Consider the following 22,361-nt stretch of genomic DNA (forward strand, 5'->3'; position numbering starts at 1 on the left):
TTGTTTGTTTGTTTGTTTTACGTCAGTCTGCATCACTTCCACTTGCTTGCATTGAATTGCATTTGCCAATTTGCTGCCCACTCACCCATTTTGGAGAAATCCCTTTGGATCTCTTCACAACCCCCACCCTCACCCAGTGTTCTAATCATTGCAAACCTGGCTACCTCACTTCCCACCCTAACTCTAGAAAAATTTTGTACAAGTTAAAAGCAGAAATGCAATCTGATTCTTTTATAAATAATGGTTGTCCACAAAATAGCACTGGAGACTATCTGTCTTTTTATTTATCTCTGTTGGAGTAATGATAGTATGATGCCTTTAGAGTTCTGTAATCAGAGTATAGGAGGGCAGGTTGGCAATCACTCTGGGCTCCAATGGATTTGACAGTATTTCTTTATCTCGCAAGCTTAAGAACTGTTGACATAAACAATGAACAAAGCAAACAATTCACAATATCAAAATCAAACCACTGCTGGTTATTTGACAGCATTAGATTTCTTGAATCAGGAAATTAATGTCAGTTAATAGTTGCTAGATGAATAGCAGTTTCTGTCAAAACTCTTTGTCTGTCCATGCCCCCCCCCCCAGCATTCTCATCTTTGTCCTTCCTTCCTTCCTTCCTTCCTTCCTTCCTTCCTTCCTTCCTTCCTTCCTTCCTTCCTTCCTTCCTTTTCTTTCTCTCCTCCCTCAGGTCTCTTTTCAGAGTCTTCTCCACTCTGCTACTTTTGTCAGCCTTTCTTTCTCCACTCCTTCCCTCTTTGACATCCCTCTCTCTTTTCTCCCTGACCCCCATCTCTCCCCTTTTGCGCAGCTTGCATACCGAGGCTCTAGAAAAGAGGCAAAGCAAAAATGTAACACACTCTTTATATAGGTTGCATTGTACCTACACACATGCAGGTCAGCTGCCATGGAAAGGCTCTAATCTGCTACTTCACGTGGCAGGCAGCAGCAGCCCCTCCTCACAAACTGACCTGCTGGGGACCCGGCAGAGGGTCCCATCCTTCCTCAAAGTGGATCTCCTTTTCCAGAATAGCTGCAGCTTTGTAGCTTGCTCTCTGAAGAATGTCCCTTCAGATTTGCTTGAGAGAAGGAGACCATCAGCCTTTCACAGAGGCAGAGTTCAGGCTTCCTTCACAACAAAGTGAACAGGCCTGCAACTAAGGGCTTCAGTTCCTCCTCCTACAGTTCTGTACTGTTTCCTGCCAGTGGATTTGCACCAGAGGTAAACAAGCCTTCAGGCTCCTGTTTGATATACCAGGCATGTGAGTATCAGGCTACAAATAATTCAGTGTCGCTGAACTTCCAGCTCGATGGGGCTTTGTTTTTAGTACAGTGGTACCCCGCAAGACGAATGCCTCGCAAGACGGAAAACCCGCAAGACGAAAGGGTTTTCTGTTTTGGAGGCGCTTCGCAAGACGAATTTCCCTATGGGCTTGCATCGCAAGACGAAAGCCCATAGGGAAATGCTGGCGGTCGGGAGCAAAGACTTTTGCCCACAGCCGGCCTTCAGAAGAGGACCTCTTCTGAAGGCCGGTGGGGGGCAAAAGTCTTTGCTCCCCCCCGCCTGCCTTCCCCCCGCCTGCCCCGGGCGATCTTAAAATGCTGGCGGGCGGGAGCGAAGCGTTCGCTGCCGACCCCCAGCATTTTAAAATCTCCCCGTGTCCCGGGGAGGTTTTAAAATGCTGGGGGTCGGGAGCGAAGCGCTGCCGACCCCCAGCATTTTAAAATCTCCCCGTGTCCCGGGAAGGTTTTAAAATGCTGGGGGTCGGGAGCGAAGCGCTGCCGACCCCCAGCATTTTAAAATCTCCCCGTGTCCCGGGAAGATTTTAAAATGCTGGGGGTCGGCAGCACTTCGCTCCCGACCCCCAGCATTTTAAAACGCTGTTCCGAAGCGGGGCGGGGGGCGGGAACACCTTCTGAAGGCAGGCAGGGGGCGAAAGTCTTTGTCCCACCTGCCTGCCTTCCCAGGGGATTTTAAATCGCCCCGGACAGCGGAGAAGTCCTCCGCTGTCCGGGGCGATTTTAAAATGCCGCCCGCCAGCATTTTAAGATTGGCCCCTGCTTGGGGGAGATGCCGGCAAGCCTTGCGCGCAAGGCTTGGGGCGGCAGCCTGCATCCCGAAGCAGGGGGTGAGCTGCGGAGCCCGCCCCCTGCTTGGGGGAGATGTCAGCAAGCCTTGCGCGCAAGGCTTGGGGCGGCAGCCTGCACCCCGAAGCAGGGGGTGAGCTGCGGAGCCCGCCCCCTGCTTGGGGGAGATGTCGGCAAGCCTTGCGCGCAAGGCTTGGGGCGGCAGCCTGCATCCCGAAGCAGGGGGTGAGCTGCGGAGCCCGCCCCCTGCCTGGGGGAGATGTCAGCAAGTCTTGCGCGCAAGGCTTGGGGCGGCAGCCTGCATCCCGAAGCAGGGGGTGAGCTGCGGAGCCCGCCCCCTGCCTGGGGGAGATGTTGGCAAGCCTTGCGTGCAAGGCTTGGGGCGGCAGCCTGCATCCCGAAGCAGGGGGTGAGCTGCGGAGCCCGCCCCCTGCTTGGGGGAGATGTCAGCAAGCCTTGCGCGCAAGGCTTGGGGCGGCAGCCTGCATCCCGAAGCAGGGGGCGAGCTGCGGAGCCCGCCCCCTGCTTGGGGGAGATGCCGGCAAGCCTTGCATGCCCGGCGGGAGGTCCCGCTTAGCCCGCTGTTCCGAAGCGGGGAGGGGGGGCGGGAAGACCTGCCCCAGCCGCCCCACTTCGGAACGCTGTTCCGAAGCGGGGAGGGGGGGCGGGGACACCTGCCCCAGCCGCCCCACTTCGGAACGCTGTTCCGAAGCGGGGAGGGGGGGCGGGAAGACCTTCTGAAGGCGGGCGGGGGGCGAAAGTCTTTGTCCCCCCTGCCTGCCTTCCCAGGGGCTTTTAAATCGCCCCGGACAGCGGAGAAGTCCTCCACTGTCCGGGGCGATTTTAAAATGCCGCCCGCCAGCATTTTAAGATCGCCCCGGACAGCAGAGAAGTCCTCCGCTGTCGCAGGGTTTTTTAAAATGCTGGGGGTGGGAAGAAAAGCCCTTGTCCCCCCCCCCCAGCCTTCAGAAGAGGTCCGGGGACAGACTGTCCCCGGACCTGGTCTGAAGGCGGTTTCCCTAGGAACGCATTAATTGATTTTCAATGCATTCCTATGGGAAACCGTGCATCGCAAGACGAAAAAACCGCAAGACGAAGAGACTTGCGGAACGAATTAATTTCGTCTTGCGAGGCACCACTGTATTGTAAACTCCATTCATTGGAATAATACAGTATAAAAACACCAGGGATAGTAAAGCTCAGTAGAACTTAATTATTGTTTGGCTGCAATATCTGAATTGGGTCATATTGAAAGTAGGGATCACTAACTAAACTTTACCATTGTCCAGTCGTAAGTCATAAATACACTATGCTTGCAGTTCTGAGACGTTAAACCATTCAACATTCTTTTGGGTAGGTGAAAAAATATTGGCCTCGTCAAAAAGACTTTTTGAGCAAATCTTTCCTCCTTTAGTGATAGGATAATGTGTGGAAGCTTTAGTTTTACAATAAGGGCCGGCTGGTTAAACGGCTGCAGTGATTTGAAGAGTGGTCCACTAAATTATCCCAGTTGTTTGTTTTCTTTCATTCAAGCGTACTTGTGGGTTGGCTTGGGCAGTGCTTTTCTCTTAGAGCTGGGCTCTGTGCCAAAGGAAGCAACAAGGATCAAAGGCACGGTCATGAGTGATTCAACAGAAATCAGCTGACCCCAACTCTCTTTCACTTTGGGAAACTTTGCCCAGAAGCAACTTTTCTTTACAACTGAGCAATGCCACACTTCCCCTTTAGCTATAAGGGTGCAGGGAACCCACCCTTCTGCGATTCTCAGAGGCAGAGTTGTGAGGCAGTGCTATCTCCTCTCCACCTGCATATAAAGCCAGTTATGTTTTCTGGGAAACACTGGGGTGTCCTAGTGTTTCCCGCACCCTGCCTTTATTCACTGGGCAGCCATTGTGTGGAAGACCCAGGAGTATCGTCTTCTCTTTGGGCACTAAGCAGTTTCAATGGGAGCTAGAATAAAGTAGAAGAGGGCTAGCTAGTGTTACTGAGTGATGAATAGCATCTAAAACATCTAAAATACCCAGTATGGCAAAGGTATATTTGAATTTTCTAGTGACTGTTGGGATTGTTCAGCAGTTGTTCAGCAGGCTGAACAATAAAGAAATGATCAGAGCTGCATGTTCTATGTACCTGGCTCTGGGTGCTCGATAGCCCAACAAGCATCTTGCTCCTCCAGCTAGTAGTGAAGCAGACAAAATCTGGTGCCTTAGCATATGCTATCAACACTGTCCCTGTGGAACCAGAGCAGCCCTGTTTCCGTTCAACAACTAAGTTGAAGAGATTTGTTCTGAAAACTACTATTGTTGCTGGAAGTTAATGAAATGCATGCTTCATAGCCAGGGTTGAGCTGACTGTGCTCTTAGAAGAGAGAGAGAGAGAGCAAGATCAGAAGAATCTTTATTTGCATTAGCCACTAGCCATAGCAATAAAATAAAAGGTACTGAAGATAGAGGTAAAAACTTAACTATACAAAATACATTTTGGAGGTTTACATCAATAATCAAATAATAGATCTTATTCTGATTGCCCTCGCTAAAAACCTTGCAGTTTTTGCTGTCACCTGATCATCTTGATCTGCTAGAAGAAAGGAAGTTAGAAGTTAACTCAACTCTTTAAAAATGCACTTATTTTAATGGGGCACGTGCTCCCTGTTTTGCAACATGCCTTTTTTGTGAAGGGATTTGATTGTGGTTAAGGCAGTAAAACCTTGTTCATGTTCTTTATTGTGATTTGTTTTGAGGCATGGGCTTTAGTTTGCAGCAGCTCCAACTCTCGTGTGAAGTCTTGTGAAGACTGAATGTATGATGTCTTGATCAGCATACAGGCTCCTTTTCACTACATGCTTCTCTGCTTTTTCAGCAGGGAAGGGCTTGATGTTTCTGCCACTTACGTTGGAGATGAAAGTGTGTTCACACCCATGCAAGCACCATGTGTTGTAGTTTCTGTTCCAGCAAGATCCATAGAATCTCTGTTGCCATTCTCTGAAGCATTGATCCCAGGATTAAACGACCTTTTGTCACGTTTCCCTCTTCTCTCTTCCTTTCAGTGAGCATTTGTCCTGCGCCTTCACATTCTTCCTTCATGGGGAGTGCAATGTGTGTACAAGTGTGGAGATCGTCCAGCACCAACCAATATATCTGATCAGCGAGGAGCATCTCCACATGGCTCAGTCTTCCCCTATGCCATTCCAAGGTAGGTGTCCTATGTGCGTGTCTTCTTGTCATCTGGAGTAACTTTTTTCAAATAAGTTTTACTAAATTTTCAAAAAAAATAATCACATAGACATTCCAATACATAATAATTTTTCTTTTGTTTTATTGACTTCCCATTCCATTTTCCATGGTGTTTTTTTCCTCTCCCCTTTGCTGCACCCCATCTCCCCTCTCTTATATCATTGGACGTGGGTGGCGCTGTGGTCTAAACCACTGAGCCTCTTGGGCTTGCCGATCAGAAGGTCGGCGGTTCAAATCCCCGCGACGGGGTGAGCTCCCATTGCTCTGTCCCAGCTCTTGCCAACCTAGCAGTTCAAAAGCATGCCAGTGCAAGTAGATAAATAGGTACCCCTGCGGCAGGAAGGTAAATGGCATTTTCGTGTGCTCTGGTTTCTGTCACGGTGCTCAGTTGCGCCAGAAGCTGTTTAGTCACGCTGGCCACATGACCCGGAAAGCTGTCTGTGGACAAACACCAGCTCCATTGGCCTGAAAGCGAGATGAGCGCCACAACCCCATAGTCGCCTTTGACTGGACTCAACTGTCCAGGTGTCCTTTACCTTTTACTTCATATCATAACAATAATGCAATAGTCTTCAATTCTTTCTGTTGCTCATAGTTCAAATCCTGCTCACACAAATTCATCATTTCTTTAAATAGTCCGAAAAAGGCTTCTATTCTTCCATGAAGTAATCATTGTTAAGTTCACTTATTTTAACTGTTAGCTTTGCTGATTCAGCATAGTCCATCACTTGAGTAAAACCTTATCCTGGCTTAATGTAAATGCACGGGCTCTCCGAGGGGAGAATGCAACCATTTTGCTCCTCCTCCCTTTACTCTGCTGCTGTGGTGCACTAAGCTTAGGATATCTTCCAAACCCTGGCTCACTGTTTAGCTCTGCTTCACAAATCATGGGTTGTATGCCATTGTTACAAACCTTGGTTTCAGCTTGTGGTTAATCTGGAGAGAGTTAAACCCTGAGCCCATGTTTAGGTGACATGGTGTATGTAGCACAGTAGCAGAATGACAGGAGGAGGAACAAAGCAGCCACAAACCCTCCTGGAGCCTGGATACTTACATGTAAATGCTAAACCATGGTTTGGCATAGCATGATGGGCAAACTAGGCTAATTGATTGAATGATAAGAATAGTGCACTGGTTGTTGAGCACATGACCTGTATTTATAAACCCTTCCTAGAACTTTAGCTTGGTGACAGACAGTGCTAAAGCTCAGTAGCTGCTGTAAGAAACTTAGTCCTTTTAAGCCTCAGCTCTGATGGGCCCCTGTGTGTGAGTATTGATATTAACGGAAGGTCCCCCTTCTCCATTTTAATAGATGTATTGAGTACCTTCTGTGCTATTCACTGTTGGATGACACCACCTTCAGTGTGTTCCTTTCCTTTCCCACCTTCAAATATCTGCTTTAATTGGACTTAATGTGAGCTTTTAATTTGCCACATGGTGGACTTTCGTAAATTGGTGATTTAAATTACCCTCACCCCCCAGGTTTAAATGAAGTTTTCTATTTGTTAATTAATATATTTCCTGAAGAGGTGTGTGCGCTAATTGGTTGTTGTAACAATTAACAAATATCGGTCTGAAACTAAGTAGACCATTTTTACTATCTAGGAGTAAATCCATGTCTTCTGGCCATGCAGCTTGCATCCTTTTGCACTAAAGGATTATATCTGCCTAGTGAGACAAAGGAGTCAATTGTGAAATAATGAATTTCTGTTTGACTGTTTCTGTACAGACACTTTAAGCAGGATCACTTAATTCAAGATGAGGGCCATAGTCCAGCAGAGTTAAATGTGCTTAAGCGTTGCCTACCTAATAAGCAAAGGGCTAGTAATTATTGTTTGCACCTTTTTTTTCTAATGAAAAGGAATGCACGTGTCCAAGCTCTTCGTTAGGCAATTTTAAATATTCTTAATTTGCTACAAAATGCCAGATTGTTTTCAAAAAGAGATGTTCAATATAATTGATGCAATGTCGGTTTTTTAACTCTTCGTTTACCTTTTTTGCTGTAGAATATAAAGTTCAGCAGCTGTTAGTCCTTGAGGCTCCTATATGAATAAAATTGTTTACAGAGCTGAATGCCTTGCTTTGCTGGATAGTGGGATGTCAGCAATGTGTCTGGTGCTGTACAAACTGCAAAGCATTTTTAAAAGTTGTTGCCTGAAAACCATCCATAGTTGATAAGTTTACAAATGGGGTTGAATAAACAGGGAAGCAAGGAAGAGAGAGAGAAATTAAAAGTATATTTAAAATGACAAGGAATGCTTCTGAAATGATTGAATAAGTTTGCGGGGGGGGGGGGAGGAATTTATAGAACAGCTAGAAGGAAAAAGGTTTTCAGAAGAGTATTGAAACTAGAAGTGGAGGATGCATTGTACATTGCCTCGAGCTCCTCGAAGGAACGGCAGGATAAAAATGTAGCATGTAAATAAATATTTTCTGCCTTGGGTTCCATGGCAGCACAGAGGTCAGATGTTAATGTAACTAAATAAACAAATTAAACTTATAAAGGAAGCCTCAGCAAGAGAACTGGGATATGGAGATGTTTTAAAAATGGGGGCATTCTAGAATGAATAAAAGAGATCAGAGATGAAGAATGAAGGCTGTAGAAGTGGACAGGCCAGGAAATGAGGGAGGAGACATCCAATTAGCATGCAATTAATTAATTAGCATGTGATTTGCATGAAAGGCTGGTTGCCAAGCTACAGCTGGAGGACGGATCGTCCTTACTCTATAATCTTCTTACTCCAGAGTTATCCCCAGATTTAAATCCTTAAACTCAGTGGCCTTAAAAACATCAAATGATCTTAAATAATGACACTTGAGGAGGAAAACACTTAATTAATTTGAGCTGCGTCTTCTTTACTATCACATTTTTAAATCTCTCTGCTTTCCACAGCTGAGAGGACAACATGCTCTGAGAGTCTCAATGCTGCACAGAGTACTTTGAGGTCCTTAACAGAACATTCTTTGGCCAGGTTTGCAAGGTTTAGGAGCCAATTTTAAATTGAATTGACAACAATATATATACATTTGGCCAGAATTAAAACATGCTTCTTCCCCACAATCCCCCAGCCAAAATACTTCTAATTTGTCTGTGTGTTTATGAGCTGTGTATAGTAAGAAGCTACTTATTAGGGCAACATTTTGGTTGTATTATTATTATTACCGTATTTTTTGCCCTATAGGACGCACTTTTTCCCCTCCAAAAATGAAGGGGAAATGTGTGTGCGCCCTATGGGGCGAATGCAGGCTTTCGCTGAAGCCTGGAGAGCGAGAGGGGTCGGTGTGCACCGACCCCTCTCGCTCTCCAGGGTTCAGGAAGATCTGCGCAACCCTTGGGAGACCGGCGCGACTTCACACCGGTCTCCCAAGGGTTGCACAGAGCTGCCTGCAGTCCTGGACTTCGTGCAGCTCTGCGCAACCCTAGGGAGCCCGGCGCGAATTCGCGATGGGCTCCCGAGGGCTGCGCAGAGCTGCCTGCAGTCCCGGGCTTCGCAGAGCTGCCTGCATTCTGAAGCCTGGGGCTCGCTGAAGAGTGCGTCCGGGCTTCGCACAGCTCTCCGCAAGCCTGGGGACACCGGCACGAATTCCCGCTGGGCTCCCTAGGCTTGCGGATAGCAGGCTGTTCTGGGTGCTGGGGTCGGGGGAAGCTCGGGCTTCCCCCGTGCCAGCCCCGCGCCTGGGGGAAAAAATAATAATTACCCCCCTTTATTTCCCCGCCAAAAAAACTAGGTGCGTCCTATGGGGCGGTGCGCCCTATGGGGCGAAAAATACGGTGTTGTTGTTGTTGTTGTTGTTGTTGTTGTTGTTGTTGTTGTTGTTGTTGTTGTTATACCACCCTTCATCCATAGATCCCAGGACAGTTCACAGTTCCTGGAAAGTAAGCCCCATGGAATAGTGGGGCTGACTTCAGAGTAAATTTGTTTAGGCTATTGCAATGTGTGCTGGGGCCTGAGGTGAGGCTGTATGCTGAACTATCTTTTTGTTTTCTTTCCCCCCTTGTTTTATCAGTGCTGATAAGCCCTTATGGCTTAAGTGGTACATTAACGGGCCAAGCATACAAGATGTCTGACCCAGCAACCCGGAAGCTAATTGAGGAGTGGCAGTATTTTTACCCAATGGTGTTGAAGAAGAAAGAGAACTTGAAAGAGGAAGAACTGGGATATGATGACGATTTTCCGGTGGCAGTAGAAGTCATAGTTGGTAATGTTCAATATTTTGCTCATATAGCTTTTCCCCTCCTGCGACTGCCATTCAAAAAGTTAAAAAATGCAGCCCTGTTCAATATGTAGCAGTCTTTACTGTGGATCTGTTAATACTAAAGAATTTTGGAGATACTACTTGGCCTTAAGATTTGGTAGCTGCTTTGTCTTCTAGCTCACGATGATCTCAGACTATTGATCCGTGCTGCCTATTAGTTACAAACGTGACCGTTTCAAAAAGATGATTTTTATGAATAATGGATTTTGGCTGTGTAGTTAAAATTTGTGTATCGAAGCAGAAACAATTTCGCTAAATCGGAAACGTTTAAAAGCATTCATAGCCTACTCTTGTCGCTTCACTCCTGCCTTAACAGGTGGCGTCCGAATGGTATATCCTTCAGCTTTCGTTCTTATCTCGCAAAATGATATTCCTGTGTCACAAAACACTTCCACGCTAGGAGCCCACAACAGCATGACACAGCAGGGAGCTGGCAACGCGAAAGATCCCAGCAGTTGTGGAATGTTACTCACACCACCCACCTCTCCAGAGCAGACCGTCATAGGTAAGCGAGGAAGCCACCTTACAGTTCTTTTAAAACCTTTATGTGTATTCTGCCTGTCTAGAAGAAGAACAGAAGCTCCTTGCCAATGTCAGTGATCGTTCTTGCAGTCTTCACCTTAATAAAGACCAGGCTGTACTCAGAAGTATTCTTCCTGCTCACATCAGATCCAGGATTCATAGTAGGTGACAGGGCCCAGACCAGGACAGCAGGGCAGCACCTGCCACACAGTTCTTCTCTTGTACACCTTGACTAGATGGCAGCTGGATTCCTCGTAGGAGGGTGCTGGACAGAGGTACCCTGCTTCCTTGCCAATGTCAGTGCTGGTTCTGGCTGTCTTGCCCTCCTTGGAAACTCTCTCTCCCTGTCCTGGCCGAGTCACTTTCAGGAGCATAGCAGGAGGCAGTGCCCTGGCCCAGGAGGACAGCACAGCTCCTACCACCCAGTTCTTTCCCTGAGACAGCTCATGCTCAGTTCATATAAAAAGTGGAGGGAGAGCTTGTTGGATTTTTCCTCTGTCTGCTATGTTTTGTGTTAATCCCCTCCTGCTATCTGTATTTCCCCTGGTGGGACTTTCTTCTAGCCCTTGGGGCAAACTAGATGTGGCACATCAACAGTAGTTGCAATGAGCACATCTCATTTTTAAATTTTAAACAGTTTGGGACCACCAGTGAACAGAAACATCACTTATAGTGTGAATAGCAGACTTTGGTGGGGGGCTATCATTGGGACTGGGGTGGGAGGAGGTTTTCTAACACCATCAACACCACTGCACTCCCAAGCACTGGGGAAAACCATAGCTCAGTGGTAGAGAACATACTTTGCATGCAAAAGGTTCTGGTATCAGCCCCTGGCATCTCCAGGTTGTGATAGAAAAGACCCTCATCTGAAACTCTGGAGAACTGGGCCTGTCCATGTAGATAATGTGAAGCTAGATGGAGCAAAGGCTTGATGAAGTGTAAGGGGAAATTGCTTAGGTGGACAAGGTGCAAGTCAAATGTAGCAAGCAGTAGAAGAATTCAGCACCTTGTCCCTGTATCTATTTTAAGTTTCCTCCCCTCCCCTAATCAGAGTTTGGCACTGACTTGCATTTGAATACATAGGTCTGTTACTACCATGCATAGTTACACCTTCAGTAAAATTAATATTTTCAAAACACATGCTTCTTAATGCATAGTGATGGAGCAAAATTTTGAGAAGCGCTATAAAATCTGAGCTCTACAGCTTTCAGGAAACAGAAAGAGTTCCAGTCAGAGTCATAAAAATGTTGTCTTTATGTGTTAGTGAAACCTCAATCTAATATCCTCTGCTGTTCCTTGATGGTTGTTAAAGTGGTGTGTCTCTTTTAAATCAATGAAAGTACTTAACTTACTTTGGGTAAAGGCAAGGCATGTCCTTCAGCACTACACAGGTATATCCGGTTGTAATAATTTCCTTTCCTGCATGGCTGCCAATGTCCAAGGACATAAGCTGGTTCTAGTATTGGGCACACACTGTAGGCAGATCTGCTTTGTGTTGATGCAATTAATTATAGCGAGTATTACTCTTCTCGCTGAAAAAGCTATGTGAGAAGGCTTTAAGAAAGAACAACTTTAGCAATTAATTATATTACGGATGCTGTTGGACTATAACTGCCAACGCTTCTGTCTCTGGGGGTGGGGTGGGGGTGGCAACATATGGCGTACCACCACCCTGTACATGCCTCATGATATAGCTAGTGTATATATAGGACTTGGGGGAAGCGATAGGGATAACAGACAAAAGCCAACCCTTAAGAAAGACTCAGTCAAACAAACTGCACCAAGAATAAATCAAAAGGGCTAAATGGATAGGACTTTTGAGAAGGAATGAGAGGTAGATACAAGAAAACAAGAGAAAGAAACTGATTTCAGAATATAAGCAAAAAGCTTTCAACTCCATCACAAAGAACTCTTTAGATTGGGCTGGTCCAACCTCTTACGCCAAGTGAGCTGCAAGAGCATTTCAACACACAGCCCACGGGCCACACTCTGAACGATATTTCCACATCGTAAATTAAAGTGTTTGCAATATATTCAATATTTTTTAAAATAAACACAATATATTTAATGAAATATATACAGTTAAATACACAATAGATTTAATATATTTAGTAAGCAAACTCAAGGTGAAAGCACAGGAGAGAACAGTGCTCGAATCCAGGCTTGCGGGTTTCCCATTGAGAACAGGATACCGGAGTAGATTGGACAGTGTCCTGATCCCACAGGCTCTTCTTGTCATGGAGCATAGAAGCATAGAATTGTAGAGATGGAAGGGACCATGAGGGTCATCTAGTTCACCTCCCCGAAAGCTGGGAAAGGAGGTGGAAGGATTCTAGGACCATGCCATAACCCTCATGCCTCCTTCCTGAAGCTGGGTCACACTGCCATTGCTGCTGCATCAGGAGCCACTTCCATTCCCTGCTCTGCCAGGGGCCACCTAAAAGGCCTCAAGGGCCACATGTGGCTCACAGGCCACATGTTAGACCACCCTGCTGTAGTTGTTACTGCACAGAAGAGACAGAACGAGCAGAGAGCGATGAATAGAGGAAAGCATCCCGTCTCCAAAGCACTGTGGTTGAAGATCTTTGGTAAAATCATTTCCTCTTATTGGAAGCTAGACCTGTCAGTCACAAAAGAGCTCTCCCTCTCCCCACCTTGGTGTTTTCCTTATATGGGAAGCTTGAGGAGAAAGGTTTCACTTCTGGCAGACACACGGTCTGCACTGTTTTTCCCCCCATTGTCAGAATTGCTCCAGAGGTCCCTCCTCTCTCTCTCTCTCTCTCTCTCTCTCTCTCTCCCTCTCTCTCTCTGTGTGTGTGTGTGTTTGGGTAGAGCTTTCAGAATCAAACTCAATTTGGCTCACGTCTTAGGATTTGTCTACATTTCTAGGCACACTCCTACTGATGCCTTTGTGAATGTGGCAGTCAATGAATGCAGCACATCAGGTCTATGAAAATCCCAGAAATGTGTTGCTAGCTGGTGCCTGTTTCTTCATTCTTGTGCAGGATAGTGTTTGCATGCCGCCACCCAGGACTTGGATCCTATGAAGGGTTGCATCATTGTGGCATTATTGAAAGCATCACAACTGCACGCAGATGCTTGCTCCACGTCAGCCAGCATTTGCAGATCAGAAACGTAGACTTGGGATGGGGAACTGTCCCTTGAGAGACCCTGGCTGCTGACAGCAGCGTAGTAAGAACCAAGTGAGAGAGCAGGATGCCATTGTACAACCTGGTTTGCAAACACTTGTAGCCGCTGGAAAGAACAGCAAACACAAAACCCTGGCACAGACGTCCTTTTACAGCAGGGGCAGGCGTGGTTGCCTTTTCGCCTTCTGATGTAGCAGTGCTTTGGCTGCTTTCAGTGTTTTATTCATAAGGCTTTTTCTGGCCATGCCAGACATAAGAACAAGGAGTTCTGTAAACATGTTTGACCTTGTTGAGGATTTGTACTACTACCTCCTTTTTCAGTTCAAGCACATAGTGTGTGACATGCAGTTAGGAAGGCTAAGCAAGCTCAAAGCTCCCTCTGCTGTTCCAGTTCATGCTTAGAGTGCTGCCGCTCATCCAATTGGTCTAAAGATATCATTCATAACAGAGAACAGAAGCCGTTGCTGGTGCCATTCATAAGCAGTTTTACTGCCTTGGCGGGGGCGCGGGGGGAGGACACATTGCCAGTCCCGAATGACTGTGCATGACATCAGCTCAACCTCTGCAGTAATTTCAAAATGAACTTGATTCAGATTAAAGATCAAACTGTGTTTTGCCATTATATGAGCAAGCCTTGGATTTTCACGTTTCTTCCTCCCTTTATGCCCTCTCTGGCTTCCTGTTTTGCAAATGGAAAAGCAATCAAACCATGTTTCCAAATTCTGGGTTGCAAACATACCATAGTTTGTGCAAATCGTAGTTTCCCCACTTCAAGTGTAACAGCAAGCTCTGTCACCAAAAAAGGAACTGCATGAGGGAACTGGAGTTCACAAAGCAGTTATAGGAGCTCTGAGGCCTGTTCATGTAACATTAAATCATAGTTTGGTGTTGGTGTCCAAACCAATCCATGGTCTGATAATAAATGTGGCAACTGGTAATAAATGTAAGGTTTAAGATGTCACCCAAATGAAAGGCTGGTTTTGGACATAATATTTGACCCATATTCTCCCTCCCCCTCCTTATGCACTGACTTTAACATGGATATTCTCGTTTGGTTAAGCCAGAATTCACCATATTAGGCATGACAGGGAACTCTGGTCCAAACAAACCAAGATCTCCATGCCAGAGCTGGTGTTATGAGTTGAAGAAGTTGGAGCAAAGTGTATGTGAGCCTGACTCATTTATGGTTTATGAAGCCAATGAAGTTATATCTGATCTGGCTTGAATCTTCACTCTAATCCTACATTTTTGGCCCCCCAAAGAACATCATTTCCAGGAATTAACTCTTGTACCTTTTGCTATACAGTGGTGCCGTTCGCACCCTGAAAAGTCCGCAACTAGAGCGGCGCTTCTGCGCAAGTGCGGAGCATGATAGAGCCCTTCTGCGCATGTGCGAAGCGCACAGAACGCTTCTGCACACGCATGTACAGCGAAACCCGGAAGTATACACTTCTGGGTTTGCCGTGTTCGCAAGCCGAAAAGACGCAACCTGAACCTAATGCATCATGAGGTATGACTGTATCCTATGATGTTGTTGTTTATCTTGCAGGTGAAAGTGGAGGCATTCCAAGCACAGTCAGCCATTCAGCAGCACCAGACGGTATGGTCACTGTGCAAAGTCCAAAGAAATCAGGGAAGATTCCTCCAAAATTCCAGAATCGTATGGTCCGCCGAGTTTGGAAGGAATGTATCCTCAACAGGACACAGTCCAAGTAAGATAATAATCACACGTGTTTTCCTCTGTTTTGACTTGCAGTTGGCATCCAGTTCTAACAGTTATCAGGGTGGTGTTTTCCCCCCTCCCATAGATAACATTTTCCTCATTTGCATTTTAATATGCCATGTAGAAGCATTGTCTGTCTTGTTGTTGTGAAGGTTAGTGGCTGGCTCAGTAGCGGAGCAGAGTCAAAATAACCTGTGCTGGTGGAGGGCTTGCACAGAGTGTAGGAAGAAAGTCTGTCTAGGTTTTAGTCAGATAAGCTCAGGGATTGCACAGCTCTCTTCCCTTGAAGGTTCAGGAGATTCCTCATGTTGTGCCATGTGTGAAGAACATGGCATTATAAACTGTGGCCTTAACCCTGAGTTGAAACCTGAGGTACTACAAAAGAACTGTGAGTCAAACAAATTTAAGAACATCCCTATCTGGAAGTGTGGGAGATTGAATCTGCTTCCTTCTGCATGCAGAGGACATGTTCTGTCCATGAACTATGTATGGTCCTCTACCCTAAGGAAGAGCTCTTGCCACACACACACACACACACACACACACACACACACACACACACACACATGTCTGAGGCAAGAGCTTATATATATATATATATATATATATATATATATATATATATAGAAAAATGGGGATGTGTGCTTTATTAAGGTGCAATAATAATTATAGGGGAAATGGAACATGGCTTGCTTTTAATTTATTTCCATTTAATAATTTATTAATCTTAAATAAGGCATCCAATTACTGATTGACTTTGTAGAATGAAGGTTGGAGCTCTGTACTACTTTGGCAGCTTCATGTTCCAACCCAGAGTTAAGGTTATTGTGTAGTTCAGAAAATGGGCCAGTGGAGGCTTGTCACAACCACTGCTGGGTGTCTTCTGAGAGAAAGCTGCCACTTGACACTTAAAGGTATCTGTGTATGGTTGCTTTCAACACTTAGTCCTTTAAGGTTTTCACTACGTATTTCTAAAGGTTTTGGATTCCTAATTTTAATTTATGTACTTCCCACTTTGGTTGTTTTGTCAGATATGTTTGGTTTGGGTCCTAGCTTCTGGAGCAAGAGAAAACAAGCTTGTTCCATCTTTCATGTGACAGCCCTTTCAATATTGGAAAATAGCTATCATCTCTCCTCTCAGTCTCCACATTTCCAGGCTAAACATACCCAGTTCCCTCAACTCTTCCTCATAAGCCTTGATTTCCATTTTGGTCTCCCACCTCTGCACATGTTCTGGCTTGTCAATGTCCTTTTTTAATTGTGGTGTCCAGAATTGGACACAGTATTCCAGGTGTGGTCTGACCAAGGCAGAATATAGTGGTACTGTTACTTCCCTTGATCTGGAAGCTATACTTCTATTGATGTAGCCTAGAATAGCATTAGCTTTTTTTGCTGCTGCATCACACTGTTGACTCATGTTCAGTTTTGGTCCACTAACATCCCTAGATCCTTTTCACATGTACTGCTAGTAAATCGGATGTCCCCCATTTTACATTTGTGCATCTGGTTCTTCCTGTCTAAGTGCCACTGGCGGAGGAAGAGGAGTGGGGTGTGTGTGTGTACCACCACGGGCAGCGCGATCCCGGTGGGGTGCCATTGCGGCTGCCCCCTCACCTGTGCTGGGTGCCCTGCTCCCGCCCGAGTGCAGAACCTTACATTTGTCCCTGTTGAAATTCATTTTGTTAGTTGGGGCCCAGGTCTCCAATCAGTTAAGGTCATCTTGACCCCCCCCCCCCCAGTTTGGTGTCATCTGCAAATTTGATGAGCGTCCCCTCAGTGCCTTCATCCAAATTGTTTATAAAGATGATGAACAACAAAGGGCCCAGGATTTGTGCCCAGTTGTAGTTGCTGCAAGATTCTCTAATGATCACAGCATTCTTTTCCTGTAGCTTATAAGATCACAAATTGAATTCTGCTACCGTGGTGACTGCTGACTTATTTCTAAATAATTATTTCTTTGTGTATCAGGAGGAGTCAAATTACTGCTACTAATGTGGAGGAAGAGGCCCCCAGAAGCTGTGTTACTTGGGATTTTGTTGATCCAGTCCAAAGAGTGTGCTGTTCTTGCTCCAGGTCAGTGCATAAGAGAATAATTCTCAAGATGATTAGGGGTGGTTTCTGTCATGAATACCTGTTTGTGTGTGTGTGTGGGGGGGGGGCTCTCTGTTTAAAGGTTGTGCCAGACAAGCACATGCTTAGCTTCTGCTTAACAAAGTTGTGGGATCATCCCAAAAGCCATTCAGTCTGCTAAGTGCCTGTATCCAGAGCTGGCAGTTTCACTGGATTTGGCAAGGCATTCCTGTTTTGGCTTCCTAAGACCAGGGTGAAATCTTACATTGTAGCACCAGGTTTTAAAGGATGGGACTTATTAACTGTTTATTGTATGATGCCTGAGCTGCTTTCTTCCTGGTCAGTCATACCAATCTTTATCATCAGCGTGTGTACCTACCCCTTCAAACTGTTGGTCTATTACAAAAGTTGGTTGTTCTCTCAAGTGCCTTATAATCTGTCATAAAAGCAGCCACATAGAATCAGTTTGCTTAAGGCACCAATGATGGGGCTTCTTAGGTCCATGCCTCTGTAGGTTAGACATATTGGGCAACATTATGACGTAAACATATGGCAGGGCAGAGGTTGCAGCAAAGTATGCTTGGTAGACGGGACAGATGGCCACAGTCCTGCTGCCTCACACCACATAATTGGAGTTTTGCATGAACTTGCCATTGTGTGAGGTTCTCACCCTCTGTAGAGACAGCCACCCCTTTCACTACCTGTAAAACTGATGACAATTTGGCTTGGTGTGGAGGGCCGATCTTGAGTCTCCATGATGAATGACTGTGTAGAAGAAGTCTTCATTCTAAGGAGATGAGGAAACAAGCAAGTGAATATATATTTTTGCCCCCCTCCAGAACAAATTCATAGGATTATCCAGAAAATGCTTTACACATGATTTGAGTATTTCATGACGACTGGTTTTATCTAGCTGTCAGGGGAGTTCATGTGAAAGTCAAGGTAGTGACAGGTTCGAAACAGATGAATCACCAAAATAACTTGCTACTGTTGCAAAGCCACTTACAAATGAGATGGAGGAGAAATCTAGATGCATCAGCATACAAACTTAACACTTCACCCTCTTTACTCTTCTTTACAGTCCACTTGGTAAATTCTTCTTGCTGTTTCTCTTCCAGGCATAAGCTTCTCAAGCAGCGCTGTGCTGTGGGTTCCAGTCGTCCACCAACGATATCACAACCAGGGTTTGGCGCAGGATCCTCATCCTCTTCTGCCTTGCCACCTCCTGCCTCTAAGCACAAAACCACAGAGAGGCAAGAGAAGTCGGAAAAACTCCAAAAAAGATCGCTGCTGCCATTTCACCATCGTCCGTCTGTCACTGAAGAGCTGTGTATGGAGCAGGACCCTTCAGGACAAAAGCTGGCCTTGGCGGGGATGGAGCCCTCTTTGGAAGCCCCTAGCAACAGGAAATATGAAAAGCAGCTCACTCTTCCACCCAGGCACCCAAGCAAACAAACGAATTTGAATCCTATGGATTCCCCCCATTCCCCAACATCCCCTCTGCCTCCCACACTTAGCCCCCAGCCAAGGGGGCAGGAAGCAGACAGTTTGGACCCTCCATCAGTTCCTGTAAATCCAGCCCTCTACAGCAATGGATTAGAGCTCCAGCCTATGGCCGGCGCAGAGGAAAGGACAGTCCTCTTGGGCCAGAGGCTTCCTCTGATGGCAGAAGTCAGCGAGACAGCTTTATATTGTGGGGTTATACATAACCAAGAGTCATCAAATAAATGGCAGGGATATGTTCTTCCTTCAACTGGGGATCCAGACTTCAGCCCACCAGAACTCCAGTGTGAAAGATACGACACCAAAATGGATGTTGCCCCTGAGAGCACTGCACTAAAAAGGTAAGGACACTCCCGGAAGACTTACTGTCTGTCCCAGGTGTTGCCATTTGAGGTTGCTCTGGGTGTTGGTGGCTAGTGGTCCTTCTATATGTCTTGGCTAACGATGCATGTTTGTAGTACAGAAAAAGACCCAAGCCATGAGTACATGAGCTTTTGGGCCTTAGGTTTTCAGACAAAATGGAGAGTAAAAGCACAGCTTGAAAAAAAATGTGAGGTTCAGTGTTGTTTCCTGTTCTGTGCTGGGCTGAATGAGCGGCAGGCAGTAGTTTCATATTGTACAGTGCATTAATGTCTCCCTCTAAAGGCCAATAGGAAATGCCATGTCATAGTTTTAGAGAGGAAATGCCTTCTGCTTATAACTTTAGAAGAAACTTGATAGGCACTTTTTAAAGTTCATTGACAGGCTTTTATATGGCACCACTCCTGTTGTGGAATTGCAGTATGTGCCAGTCGAGCTGTATAATTTTTATGCAGAAGTAAAATACCACAAGAGCGCTCCCATGTTTGCATTAGACCAAATGTTTACACATGGATCACTACTTTTAAAGTGTGCCATATTCATATATATATTTGTGAAACAGTTGAAATCATTAGCCTTAGGTGGTGGGGGAAGGCTGAGTGGAGGTTTGTTTCTCTCCCAGCCCCCCTGTAAGGTTTTGGGAGGGTGCGTTCAATAATGGGAAGAGCAATTTTCAAGCAGGCATAGTTGCTTTTATTGTGGATAACTTGTGAGATTTGTATATCATTGTCTTGCTATCGGTTTCCGTGCCTTTGTGTATAGAGTCACAGCATACCTCCCACTGTGATTGCTGCTTCAGTAACTGGGTTCAAAAGTTGTTCAGTGTAGCCAAAGTAATTCTGTTGTAAATAAGAACATTTTTGTTGAATGTTCAAGGAGGACCACATTGTTGACCCCTGTAAGAACTGTGAGACCTTTACCTCTTTGGTGATGTATTGTGACTGCCTGGAAACAAATCTGGGATGGTACCAACAGATATTAAAAGTCAGAAGGTCTGGTACCAGTGTTTTGTGACTAAAGGTGAAACTAGACAGGGACTTGGGTGGCACTGTGGTCTAAACCACTGAGCTTCTTGGGCCTCGTAAGGTCGGCAGTTCAAATCCGGACAACGGGTTGAGCTCCTGTTGCTTTATCCGAGGTCCTGCCAACCTAGCAGTTCGAAAGCATACCAGCGCAAGCACATAAATAGGTACTGCTTGGCGGGAAGGTAAACGGTGTGCTATGGCACTCATCACGGCGTCCTGTGTGCCAGAAATGGTTTAGTCATGCTGGCCACATGACCCCGAAAAGCTGTCTGCAGACAAACGCCTGCTCTCTTGGCCTGAAAAACGAGATGAGCGCCTCTCTCCATAGTCAAATTGGACTGGACTTAACCATCCAGGGTGCTTTACCTTTAGATGTTACAGGAGATTTTGTCTTCTCCTGAATATAGCAAAAGCAAGTGAGAAGAGTTCTCAGGAGTGCCACTAACAATTTATTAAAAGCCCAACATGTTTCTCAGGAATAATTTGTTAAGGATACTGAGTGGTGTTAGGAGACCCCGATGCCCCTTGCAGAGCTACAAACCCTCCATTGAACTGTGTTCTTTAAACCTGGGGAAGATGGGAAAGGGTTCTCTTGAGTACCACACTGATGTAGCCCTGTAGATGTTAGGCCAAATGAAATAGCTGTAAACCTGGGATTAAAGATGATTATGTGGATTCTGAAGAAAATTGCTTTACATTGGTATCCCTAAGGATAAGAAGTGATTATATGAGGAAGCAACAAATGCTTCAATAGCAAATCTAGAAAACGAGCAATGTGAATCCTCTTGTCATTTTTCTGGTTGGGTAGATTTTCATAGGCTCTGGAGTAGTGACCACTTGATCTAAGGGGCGAAGTGAGGACCAATGGAGGTAGGGTGCATTCATTGTTGAAAGAGACAGTAATTGTAAAACAAGTCCTCTAATTCCACAACAGAATGGTCCAAGACAGAGCAGTTCACAGCAGTCATAGCTGCTAGTAGAGAGTCAATTCAACAGAGGTGATGAACTCTGAAGGAGAATATAGGGTATCTGTTTCAATTCTGAAGTCTCCAAGGAGGTGGGAGTGCCATAAGTGGAAGATGGTGAGCTGAGTGTCAAGGTGATAAAGAACTTGACAGGGGCCTACAATAGAGAGTGGCGTGATTAGTTTTTCTGTCTTGAATATTTCACTGTAATCTTCAGTATGAGAAGCTGCTGTGGACTTACTGGATTCCTTTATGACTGAAACAACACTATTGCTAGGCTCTGTTACATTGTGAGTCCTTTCAGAAGCTTCTTTGGGACTCTGCATGTGGTGAGCTGCTTTGGAAAGCAGTAATTTGGTATCCTAATACTTTTTGCTAGGTGGCAGGCAAAGACTTTATAATCAGGCCTTTGGCCTTTAACTCTCTGTGACCCTTTAGAAGTGGGTGGGATGTTCCTCTTGGTTTTAATGTATCTATGTGGGGTTTTTTGTTCATCGGTTTTGTTGTTGTTTTGGGTTGCCCTGGGCAAGATAAAGCTAACAACAACAACAACAACAACAACAACAACAACAACAACAACAACAACAACAACAATTTGATTACTTCAGTTAACCATGGTCTCTGGTTCCAAATGATGCCCTGTCTGGACATGTAGCCACATAGAAGCCAATTTTGTTGTTTGCTCCATGTTTTACCCTATTGGAACACAAACATACCCCCCTCCATCCACCCCCCAGAAAAGCAGTTTATTGCAGAAACTCCTTAAGGAATATGAGAGCAAGTGAAGGTAACATATTTAAAAAGGGCTCTACTACTGAGAATTAGATTTGACTTCTAAATAAATGCTATTAAATACTAGAAATGATGAATGTCCCTGCATGTCCATGAGAAGATTGGATAGTTTTAAACTTTTTAGATGTGGGCAACTGGTTTCCTTTGCCTTGCTGTTCTGGTGCTAAAGGCAGCCTCAGATCATGGAAATACGTGTGCACCCTGTTGTGAGCAATCTAGAATTATGGAAAGAAAATGCCAGCTGTTTCCTGAGGTTACATAGAACTTTCAGTCCTCATCAAAGCCTAAATCTGTGCTAATGTGATGTTTAACTTTGTTTTACCTAGAGATTGTTTATTTAGAAAAAGATTGCAAATGGCTTAATCAAAAAACAATCCCCTAAGTGGTGAACATAAAACAATATAGAAAGTAATCAATAGGACACAGATAAAATCAAGAAATGTTAAAAACAAGCATGCATAACTAAACTATGTATCTGGATAGTCCTGCCACAGTCAAGTTTTTAGCAGGCATCTAAAGCAGTATAACCGCTTACTGGCGGGAAGGTAAACAGCGTTTCCGTGTGCGGCTCTGGCTCGCCAGAGCAGCGATGTCACGCTGGCCACGTGACCCGGAAGTGTCTCCGGACAGCGCTGGCCCCCGGCCTCTAGAGCGAGATGGGCGCACAACCCTAG

The 22,361-nt window shown here is 45.5% G+C and overlaps 1 protein-coding gene across 1 annotated transcript in view; it reads left to right on the forward strand.

Moving 5' to 3' along the window:
- MED13L (mediator complex subunit 13L) overlaps positions 1-22,361 on the forward strand; it is a 165,770-nt gene that overhangs the window by 100,165 nt on the left and 43,244 nt on the right. The window contains exons 5-10 of the mRNA XM_028711063.2: positions 5,135-5,280; positions 9,330-9,521; positions 9,895-10,083; positions 14,799-14,961; positions 16,941-17,045; positions 18,161-18,886. Coding sequence (XP_028566896.2) covers positions 5,135-5,280; positions 9,330-9,521; positions 9,895-10,083; positions 14,799-14,961; positions 16,941-17,045; positions 18,161-18,886 — 1,521 coding nt within the window. The remainder of the gene's footprint in view (positions 1-5,134; positions 5,281-9,329; positions 9,522-9,894; positions 10,084-14,798; positions 14,962-16,940; positions 17,046-18,160; positions 18,887-22,361) is intronic.

Source organism: Podarcis muralis, chromosome 16 (assembly GCF_964188315.1).
Source record: "Podarcis muralis chromosome 16, rPodMur119.hap1.1, whole genome shotgun sequence".
Classification (NCBI taxonomy): domain Eukaryota; kingdom Metazoa; phylum Chordata; class Lepidosauria; order Squamata; family Lacertidae; genus Podarcis; species Podarcis muralis.